Here is an 11,659-nt window from a genome sequence, read left to right as displayed (position 1 = left end):
GTGGACGGGATGTGTCCCTGAACTAAAGAACATAACTTCATTTTTTTAAAAGACACCATGATAAAGATCTACCTTTTCTCTTGGTGTTTCTTTATCAACTCTTTCAGTTTTTGGACAGAAAAAAAATGTGGCAAGATACCACAGCTGGAATGAGATGCTATAGTGAACTGTCTGCAGACACCACATCCGTTGGGACCAAAACACAAAGCACTTGACTGAGACTTCTATGTTCAACTTTCTGCTTTCTATGTTTCAGTTTCCATGTTTCAGTGGAGGGCTAAGTGAAGTATCTCTGGGCATACTCACTTTACACTGACCACCATGAGTTGAGATCACTCACATTTACCCTGCACCTGGGAGCAGTCCCATGTGGGCCACTGTAGGGCAGAAGTGTGTCACACTGGAGATGAGTTTGTGTCACTTTCTGATTCCATTACTGGCGGTTTCAGAAAAGGACCCTTGAGCCAAGGAGCCTTAACTCTTAGACGTCATCAGATTGTTGGAACAGGCCTAAACAGACCCTATGGACTGCTGAAATAGGCTCCAAAGATGTTGATTCTGCCCTACTCATGTTCAGCAGCGTGTTCTCCTGAAAAGAAGAAACAGGACACAGGAAGCACCAACAGAAGGTGGGAGAATCGAGACCTCAATCCAATGTACTAATAATACTTAGCACTGTACATCACTATAATGTTACAAACATTAACTAATAAATCCTCACAACACCCCTGCGAGGTAGGGAAGTATTATTATCCCCAGTGTACAGATGGGGAAACTGAGGCACAGAGAGGCTAAGTGACTTGCCCAAGACCACACAGCAAGGCATTGGCAGAGCCAATATAAGAATGGAGACATTCCTTCCTCCCCACCCCATGCTGCCCCCACTAGACCATGTTGCCTTTCTGGATACTGGGATCCCAGGAGGTCCCTTCTAAAAGCAATGCCTGGAATAGATGCCTATTCATAATTTTTATTTGCCTTTAATGAATTATTTCACAGTTTTCCCTCATTCTGTACACCGTGCTTTCACAGTCTGTTCAGTATCTCGTGGTACCCCCCACAGCCTTCTCCTCTGGCACTGGGACAGCTCTTCAGGGGCATTGTAGGGTGCTCTGTGCTTTCATTAAGAGGATATTTAGAAACAGTTTCACTGACATTAAACTGGGAGCATGTGAGCTCTCACTGGAGACTGGTGACACAGCACTGGAGAAGCAGGCAGAGGGCACTGATGGTAAAAAGGCATTTGTTACCACCTGCAAAATGATCAGTGGCTTTCTTGGTTTCTGAGCTCTTCCAAGCTCCAGTGATCACTCACAATAGAAACTGTTTGTCTCCAACTTGCCTGGTCAGGAAGCAGTTGTCTGTGGGTTGCTTCCCTAAGGTAATAAGCAGTCAGCTCAGGACCAGAAAGGTCCCCAGCACTGCCTACACCACCTGTGTGACACTGTCTTGGAACAAGGCTGGGTGTAGCCACTGTGCTCTCCTGAAAAGGGGAAGGGATATAACTACGGCTGGCAAGCAGCCATATCCAGCATCTGAGTTTCTTCTTTCAGAACTGGGATTCAATGAAGAGCAAGGAAAAGATGAATGGATGGAGATGGGGATGAGGCAGAGCAAACAGGAAAATCCACCAAATGGGCTTCTAGGAAGGAAATGTTCCCCTGTGGACACTTCAGCTGAAGCAGCCTCATTTTCACAAGGCTTCCTTCTCTCTCTGGGAACATCTGCTGAGCTTCATCTCTGTCAGCTGGATATATCGTATGACATTGGTATCTGCAGGGGAAAAGCACACACATACACATACAGTGGTTACAAGTACCTTTGAAAGACACATTGCCACATATGCACCTACATATCTTGTGTTCCCTGGGAGTAGCATGACTCCAGCACTGCCTTCAGGAACAGCCCAAGTAGGAAGAGGCTCTGAATCAAACCCCGCCGCTCTGTTTTTTGAGGACCTGGTCTGCTCTGAGCTAATTCTCTCTGTTGCTCACATCCTTGCCTCAGCCAGCTTTTGCCTTTTCCTTGGTTACTCATGATCACCACAGTTGAATACACACAGTTCCAACTATCCAGGTCATCCCTGCCTGTTCTTCTGGAACAGCTCCTCCACTGGCTTTCCTTCTCTGTGCCTATATTCAAGGCCCTACAAGCATCTTGCATATATCTACGCTTTGACTTTTTCCCCGCTATTCCTTTTACATCCTATTCAACCCTTCTTATTTTTTTCCATGATAAGTTGAATTTGGAAGGGCTTCCTTCATGTTCTTTTCATAATCTTGCTCTCCTTAAAGCTCTTATTTGGGAATCCTTCCACCACAACAGTCCATATCTGCATTTTTGTCATATGCTGTAGGCTGCATACTACCTTGTCTATCCTGTCTAGGACGCCCTTGAATCCTGGTAATGTACTATCATGAGGATGACTTTCCACCTGCATGGTATCCACACAGTGGCAAAAGCTATGTGGTATTGGAAGCAAGCAAGCAAAAAAAACCCCATTTTCATTGATAAATAATGTAAAAATGGTTCTTTGTTCACAGCCTTAATCAGAAGGCCAACTAGGGCCAACTTAGTCTATCTAAATCATGAGATGCTCAGAAACCAATTCAAAGGGCACTGGCAATCTTGGCATCATCCAGCCAGTACCTTTCCCCACACCAGCTGGGGAAATGAGAAGTGGTTGAGCTTGCAAAGAGAAGGGCAAGCAATTGCTAATGATGTCCAGTGCTAGCAAGTGTGGGTTTTGCATCCACTGATGGAGCTATCGATGCAAAGTTTTCTGTAAAAATGAGAAGGGGAAACCCCTGATGTGCCCTCAGTCAGAGCTGAGACTACAGGACACAGCTCAGTTTCCCTTACCACAGAGCTCTCAGCAAATGTGTAATGGGGTAGCTATGGACTGTGGCAATGCTGTGACTTCTCAAGCTGTCTCTGGTGAGATGTGTTTCCCTACTGCAGGCTCAGCTGCATCCTCCTATTCAGTTCAGAGGGTGCGATTCAGTGATGAAGTTACTTGTCCTGCTTGGGACATCTGTAATGAGGACAAGAAGTTCTGCTATTGCTTGTGCTAGACGGTGCTTCAGCCTTCTGGGCTGTTAATGCACCAGCCTTTCATACTAGTCTAACAAACTTTAAAGGAGGTTTTTCTAAACTGGAATTGAGTTTTAGTTAAACAACTTCCAGAAGTGAAGAAGTTTAACTGAGGACTGGCTCTGAAGTTTAGACACCAAGTAAAATCAGTGAGCATGTCAGGAAGGGGGCTAATTCCCAGTTCTGGAAAAGCAGAGATCATATGCAAATCCAGAATCCTGCTGTACTGCCTGCCCCTCACTGAAATCTCTCTGTCCTTTACTCTTCCAGGATTTGATGGGTTACAGCATGGATATGCATCCTTTCTCACTTTGAGTGCTTGCCCAGTGCAGGTGATAAGTGATAATTGAGTAGGCATGTCAGGAAATCACAACTGTCTCAGCCTGCAGGGACTTGATGCTGGCCAAGAAGGGTGTGTAGAGATGGGGTTCAATATATAATTAGGCAATGAAAGGTTGCCAGCTCCTTTTAGTGTGAGTGTGAGGGAGGTAGCTGCTTATAGCACAACTTCCCTCACCTGGGAGATTTCCGCATGCCTGGGGAGCCAGGAGTAAAACAAGGTGTAGCCCAATAGAAGGCAGGAGAAGCTCTTATTGCAGGTTAGCTAAAAATCTCCCCAGCAAGTTTTGACATGTTTTGGCTTCTTTTTGAGAGCCACTGTTTTACTGAAGAAAAATAATTAATAGAACTTTGTTCATAGAAGAAATGGAGCCTTGTCTTTCTCAAGTCTTTTTCACCAAATAATACTGTACCATTCTAGCCTTGTCTGCAGGAGTATTTCAAAGCTAAATATAAGTTTTTAATGAAAAGGTGATCCTAACCTCTCAGTGAGGAAGAAGTGATTCCTTTTCACTGATGTGGGAATCATAGGCAAGGACAACTCAGGTGATTGGGTTGAACTTATACAGGGACTTACTGGCTCCTAGGATTGTGTTTGTGCCCCCACACAGAGTGGCCTCTTGCGGTTTTAAGGGCTATTTGTGCTTCTCCCTTTAGCTTTGGTATAGTTGTTTATGTGCCATGAAGCTATACTGTGAGCTGATTTTAGTTCTCAGTACCTCTAAGTCACAAGTGCTCAGGAAGCCAGCTTTTAGGCTTAATTGTGAGGCTGCTGTACGCAGCATGGGAAATCTGGCTTGTATTTTGGAATATGAGTTTTCAGAGCAGGGGCAACAGAGATTAATTGTTGGTGTTTGATGTTACCAGGTCAACAAATAGTCCATTTTCAAACCCAGTAAGTAGTTACCTTGACAATGCGGCCAGATCAGTGGGAACAAACTGAACAAGGCTTGAAGGTAAGGTGTATGTTTGGCTGTGAAAGTTCACTTTGTTATGTACTGGAACGTTGCATGTACACTTTGCACAACTTAAAAGCGGCTTTCCTCTCTATTTGCAAGATGTTCTTTAGTAAGGAGTGTTATAAAATTATCTCATGTATTTTCCATCTACTTTGGTGATATTTTGTTTGGAGGTAGAGTAAGAAATCAAGTTAAATCCAACCCTTACGTTTGACAAACAGTAAATAGCCATCAGGGACTTGCTGCGCTAACAGGCCTTCAGCACAGTAAAACGCTTTGCTAGCTAATTCCTCTTTACTATTTAAAATTCCTCCAACCAAAGAGAGTAGCTGCCAGTGATTTGTGCCAAAAACATTCCTTATTAGAAAAAGAGAACACACAGAACATGACTGTAATAATAACCAAGTGTTTTACCAGTGAGCCTAGCGAAACATCATATAAAGAAAGATGGTCATATTTTGCAGATTAAAAACTTTGAAACTGGGGAAACTGAGTACTTCCAGGTCACATTGTAATGCTTGTTAGCGTTACTCAATCCCTTCTGCTGTGTATTAACAGCCCCATACTTTCTTACCGTACGTATTCCTTTCTTTCCCCCAAATCCCGTTAAGTTTCAATAATCTTAAAGCTTAGAGCAGACCGATGGTTCCATATGATGTAACAAGAATAGGGAAGGGTTTGTGATGCAAAATTGAACATCAGAACTGTTTTTTGGCTACATTATGGGCCTTCAGAGACAGTTTCTGGAATGTCTTTGCAGCAAGCTGTGGTATTTGAAGCTATTGCTGTTGAATACATTAGTGTTTATTTTAAGAAGCAATAAGGGACACCAAATAAATGCTATCACTGGTGAGGGAAAAATAGCAAAAAAAAAAATACGTATTATAAAAATGGAAACAAAGCAGTTCAATTAAAATGCACATCTGAGCCTAGTCAGAACGTCAAGGTTAGAATAACTTTGTATTTTCCTCCAACCGTTCTTTTGCATAAGCTTCTCCATTTCCCAGCTCCAGCAAGGACTGAAAGCAGAAGGGCATACTGTAAACTAAATAGGCTAAACTGAGCTTTTAAGCACATTTCCTGAGCCAGTGTGGTGCGCGCAGCTGTGCTGTCAGACTGCCCGGAGCCCTGGGCCAAGCATGGCAGATGGAACCAGGCAGCCTTATGGGAGGTGGAAGAGCAATGAAATCCCAGCATTCAGTACACCTCTAAGTGCACCCTGCCTGATGCTTCCTCAGGATACATGCACCTCAGAAGACCAGCACGGCCAATCCTTGTAGGACATAAAGCAGAGCCAGCTCTACCAGCCTCCTTTGCCTCCTCTGGTTCAAAGAACACCAGGTGCTCTGCCTCTGCCAGGGGCCACACTCCCACCTGTTTTCATGTTGAGTTCATACCTCTCCGCTCTCAGATGCAGATGGAAGAGATACTCTGTGGGGTTTCATTTGCACGTTGCTTTTATTTAAATTTCTCATAATCCTTTAACTTTTCTTTGACTATTATAAGCGTCCTTTGTTTTAACGGAAATAATTTAAAAAACAGTGTGGCTTTATCTCCCTATTAGGGAGTTCTGTAGTCCTTGGAGAATAAAAGCACTGTCTCTGCATTGCTACTTTCTACTCCCCTTCTGAATTTGGGTTGATCGGCATAAAGCTAGCTGATTTGGCAAGGCTAAGTTGTTTGAATATATAATTTGTATCTGGTCCCAAAATCATTTCTATTGTTTTAGACACATGGATGAGAGATACTTGAACGGGGAAGTGACTTTTTTTCATAGTAAAAGTTGAAGCATATTTTCTGACAAATGCTTGTGCATAAGTTTTGATGTCTTTGATCAAAGAAAAACATTCCTTAGTAAAGAGATGGTGGAAGGCATGACTGTCAGAGACTACAAATAGTCTCCTGGTTTTGCTAACGGGAAAAAAAAATGTTCTTGAAGATTCTGGAAATGTAATGTTAGAGATGCATGCTTTTCCGTCCTGCTTTCTTCTTCAAAAATAAAATAGGGAAGGAAAGAGGTAGAATCCCTTCCACATTTCAGCAGTGGTATTATCTTCCAGGTTCTGCTGTAGTTTCTGCAGTAGTTAATACCTAACATCTTTAGGCACTGTCATTGCAAACCTGCACTACTAGAGAATTCTTAAAGAGAAGTACGACTAAGGACACAATGAGTCATACTCATCCCTGTGGAAATCAATGAAATCAAACCACAGACAAAGCCTAGTGAAAAAAAATGTGAAAGTACTCAATATAAAGACACATTTGCACTCCCCATACCTGTTGGCTGGCGGGCTCTTGCCTCTTTCAAGTAGTAGAGTGCCTTGTTGAAGTCACCCAGGTGGTAAAATGCAACTCCTGATCGATAGAGTGCCTTGAAGTTCTCTCCCTCTTTCTGAAGCACTTTGAGGCAGTACTCCTTGACACGTTCATAATTCACCAGCTCAGCCTGGAGCAGGCAGGCTGCAAGAGATGAGAACGGGGAGAGAGACAGAACAGGAAATGTTACTGCTGTATTCCTCCCCGCTCCAGCAATCTGCATTGGGAAGAGAACAGCTTAGGTGAGGGAAATGACTCAGATTCATGATTCAGAAAGAGCTGCAGTCATAATTTATTCCCAAATTCAATTGTTCACAGTTTAAATACCAATGCTTTTATTTTTGGCATTCCAGAATGAAGGGATTATTTGTTCTGGGAGATTGTGGGGAAGATAGCAAGAATGTAAACGTCCCTCCACAGAACTAGAACTCCATACAGTCTGATGGCAGTGACTAGCTTTGTGTTTGTAGTAACATTGCTTGTCAGACTGAGGGCTGGATCTCAGGAAAGAGCAAAAAGGTGACCAAATGAATAGACAAGGGAAAAGAGACTTAATTTGATCAAATTCTGTAATAGGTTTAATGATCCAAGGCTGTTAGATTTACAGATAATATGTAAATGCCTTTTATCCAAGAGTTCCTATGTGAAGCTTTGCTAAAGGAAGTAACAAAGGACTCTGCTCTGCTGCAATGTGCTGCTAGCAAACAGGCACCTGGAGCTACAGCACAGCAAAAAGGAATGTGCTAGGCTGTGTGTTTTTTGCAAATATTTCAATAAAAGTTCATCACAAGAGGTCAGTTCAGCTGACTTCATAAAGAAAAAAGTAAACAACTGTGAAAAAATAGCATGTTGAGGATTCTATGTTCCGAAGGGGAATTCTTGCATAAATGTCAAGGAGCTAACACAAATCTCCAGTGAGTTTTCCACAACTAGGAGTGACATAGGGGGAAAGGGGAGTTCCCTGAGACAGGCTTTGCAGCTTTGTCTTCACTAAGAACTAGCAACACCCTTGCTGGTAGTGAGTTTAAACAGGAGACAGAAATCCCTGGACTTCATAAACGAGCATGCTGGAAGTACCTCCATGGCTTACTGTGGTGCTTACTCTGCTAGGAGAAACTTCTTTATGCTTGTTGGGCATGAAGAAGGATCTTGGGGAACACTAGGAAGAATAGGATGCATTGCAGTCACGATTTTGGAGAAACGAAGAAAGCTACGTTGTCAACATGCCTTTCTGGTGCTGCAACCCAAGACAAATTTGGGAATTAAACGATATGGGAGAGGCTGGGGGGGGGGCATCAGCATGCTGCAAGGATCAGCTCAGAAGGTGGCAGTTTTAAGTGCCAGGCCATGGAGAGAAATCTCCCATGGCAAGTGGTGTTACTCAGTGCATCTCTGGCAAGTAAATTTGCTGCTCCTGGCAATCCAAGTTGATACAGTTCAGATGTCACTAATGAACAGCCATACTTTATTTTTTGCATAGTAACTGCAGCCTGCAGCTGAGAAGATATGCTGGGTCAAGATTTCAATGCAGTTCTTGATCCCTTCCCCTGTACCCCTAAAGTAAGCCATGTAGCTTCTCTGTACCTCCCTTTACATTTCATGAGCAAAAGGCTAGTCTTGACCTCCAGAGATCCCTTCCAAACTAAGTTAGTCCAAGATTCTATGATCAGTTACCACAGAATACATTCCTAACTCAAGTACTTATTTAAAGCTTAAATAGCTAAATGGAAAGAATCATCAACAGGCTATTACCCACTAAGGAACTGATGAGATAGATGTGATGAGCAAGGACTGCAGAATTAGCCTTGCTGCTGGTATATTTGGTTGAAAAGCAACCTAGCTGCTAAAAAGATCTTTGTCCCATTTGTTTTAATTATGGACTTTCAATCTACTTTAAAAGCACCTGCCATTAAATGCATAGGTTTTTCAAAAGTGCCTGGCTGCTAGCTATTTGATTGCCTGTCGGAAAACACACACAATTCTACAAGCTCAGTAGCATTTTCTTACCTCAAATTTGTCCCTTTCTATTCATCAAACATTGATTTTTCTCACTTCATTTCTAATGGAGCTAGAAATGATTGTGCCTTGTTTTTCTTCATTTTTCAAAGCTATTAAAAAAAAAAAAAAAGGATCTTCAAATTTATTGCTGGCTTTATAGCCCTGGAAATTGGATTCCTTTGTTTATCCACTGACCAGCAGCATGTACAGCAGTGGCAGTAGCTTTCTACACACTGCCAATCTGATCCAGCCTTTCACGTTCTATGAAACTACGTTTCAGAGCAATTAGAGGGGGATTTCAGTCTGTTTATTTACTACTTGGTGTTTCCAGTTACAGTCACAGAAATGACTGTGAAAATGACAGGCAGTTAGATTATTCATATTCATGTATATTAACTCTATCATTTCATATTGAACTTGCTTCACAAATCGGTTTCAGATAAAGAAGTCCTGCGGATCCTGCTAATTCCATAAACGAACCTGGGCTCCTGAATATGCAGGAGCTCTTTCTGCGACTCACATTCACAGCAAAGATTCCACTAACAAGCATCCCTAGTAACTAATGCACGTGGCAGAGAGGAGTCAGTACCACATGGCTAGTAGGATAAACACTTTTTTATCTTAACAGAATGAGCAGACGGATGTGCAGGAAACAGTTATGTTGAAAGAATTTGCCATTTGGAGAGCCAGTGTTTGAAGTGACGGTTCTAAATGAAACTGAAGGGAGCATCTCCCTTAGAAATATTTAGAGGTGCGTGCTCTCGGTTCTTGGTGGAGTGAAATAATCTTAATGGACTGTGATTTAACAAAAATACTAAAGCTGTTAGTAATTCAGCAGTCAAAAACGGAAGAGGCCTGGAATCCTCTACTTCCTATCTCTGTAAGAGAAGAATTGTTTTGAAGACGTGTTGTTTTCCTAAACAGACGCATACACCTCTGGCTGGGAGTGTTTGTTTACCACATCAAACACTTCATCACCCTGCTTCTCTGTTCGTAATAGGTCCCTAGTGAATCCTTCTGAGGAAAAAGGCTTTACTCAAAGAAACGAAATTAAGAGAGGCTTATAGGGCTGCTGCTTCTGTTTTTTTGAAATTGAATGGGTTTGATCCCATGCAGTACCATACCTAATAGCTCTCTGGGATTAGAAGGATGCCCTTTACTTGCAGATGCAGAACTATGGTCATCCATTTCCTATAGGTCTTGTCATGGTTGTAATATAGTATCTGGTGGCTATACTTTGCCAGCTCCAAATTTAGGGTATCCTTTTTCTCCCCAGTGTGTGATGGTTAGTCCATTTTACTTGGGTATTGTTCTCAGTCTGCTACAAATTTATTGTATGAGCTTGAGCAATAAGACCTTGCTAATATTTAAAATTGTACATGTCACGATGTGATGGGAGTCTCTATTTGCTGTAAAATAAGCAGTTTTGAAATCATTGGGTGAGTTGTACTATGGGGATGGGGAAAAGACAGTTATTTCTCTTATCCCCAATTAAGGGTCTCTGCTCCTCTCACTTCCCAATTGAATTTTGATGTCAAAGCAAGGAAAAAAGAAATTTGGTTGTTTTGCCTCATAAGAAGAGTCTTAAACTCTTAGTTCCTGGACTGAATCTATGCTAGCCAGCTCCACCACTTGCAAGTTTGAGAGATGCTGTACAGGCCTGGTACCTGAAGCTAATGGTACTGCCAGAGCTAATTCGTGTGGTCCTGTACAGCACCAGGTTAGGCAAAACAAAGGTTAAAGTACCTGTAGAGTCAAAATACATGTATACCTTTTAACTCTTGCTAGTAGCTGTGGTTAGCAATGGTGGGAAGTTTTGAGAAAAATCACTACAGTTTAGGATTTGTATTCTATTTTATTGCACTCTGAATTAATTTTATTTGAATTCCAAATTATCTTTTAAGAAGACATCTAGGCTAGACAGGTGCCAGTGAGAAACGATACAAAACAGCATTTTTCTTTTTTTAACCAAAGGTTAATTACCCTCATTGTTTAAGAAGTGGCACTGTATTTCTATTTCATTTCTTTGTTTAGCTTCAACTACCAGCCACTTGTTCTTTTTACACCTTTGTCTGCTATCCTGAAAAGCTCCTTGCATTAGAACTGTGAGACTCTGATCAAATCACTGTATAATAGTCTGTTTAAGAAAGTGTCTGGAGTCTCTTACTGAAAACCCTCATATTTTTCAGCTTTCTTCACTTTTATAGCTCTTCTCTGACTATTCAAGAAGTTTCACTGAAAATGCTGTTGGTTATTATCTTACCAGAGAAACCTCTCCAGTTATGCAAATAGCTCACTTTGGCATGAACTTTTGGGTTCTGATTTTGGCTGAGCAAAGAACTAAGTCTGGTATCAGGATGTATGGGTTCTAACATGGAGTTTCTGAACAAAAATATCAAAAGCTTTTTCTACATTTTCACCAGAGGGTAAATCTGCATGCCAGAACAAACCTCCAGACCCAGTTTATACTTACCAGTAGCTAAATTCCCACTGTAAGTGAGGTTCAAGACCTATCCACACTACAGGACATTTAACAGAGTGAGCCAAATTCTTTTGCAAACAACATTAGCACATCCCTGCCCTGTAGTGTGTGCCTTGTGTTCAGCGTATTGTGTTAGTCATCACAAGAATTACATTTACTGCTTTTCTGTGAGGTGTAAATGCCCTTGCCTTACAGCAATATCTTACATTGTAGGTTCATATTTCACAAACTCCAGTTATGTTTGCAGTTCACTGTCACCCAGGCAAGACGGGGGTGCTGCCCATGCTTAAGATTGCCTTGGCCTTTCCTCTGCGGGAGAGACTTCAGCTGCTTATAGCTTTGTTAGACTTCTAAGTATTTGGACTAAAATCTTCCACATGCAATGTCTGCCTTTGATGTGTTTTTGGAAGAGATGTCAGTCCAAAATTTTCAGGTATTTTTGAAAAGCAGCTAAGGAAATACATCGTATCTT

The 11,659-nt window shown here is 41.9% G+C and overlaps 1 protein-coding gene across 1 annotated transcript in view; it reads right to left on the bottom strand.

Annotated features, from left to right (window-relative positions):
* Window positions 1-630: 630 nt before the first annotated feature.
* Window positions 631-11,659, bottom strand: part of TTC9 (tetratricopeptide repeat domain 9) — a 28,989-nt gene continuing 17,960 nt past the window's right edge. The window contains exons 2-3 of the mRNA XM_062577074.1: window positions 6,669-6,851; window positions 631-1,773 (exon numbers count right to left, since the gene is read on the bottom strand). Coding sequence (XP_062433058.1) covers window positions 1,694-1,773; window positions 6,669-6,851 — 263 coding nt within the window. The 3' untranslated portion in view covers window positions 631-1,693. The remainder of the gene's footprint in view (window positions 1,774-6,668; window positions 6,852-11,659) is intronic.

This window comes from Rhea pennata, chromosome 5, assembly GCF_028389875.1.
Source record: "Rhea pennata isolate bPtePen1 chromosome 5, bPtePen1.pri, whole genome shotgun sequence".
NCBI lineage: Eukaryota > Metazoa > Chordata > Aves > Rheiformes > Rheidae > Rhea > Rhea pennata.
This window is presented reverse-complemented; position numbering and strand designations above follow the sequence as displayed.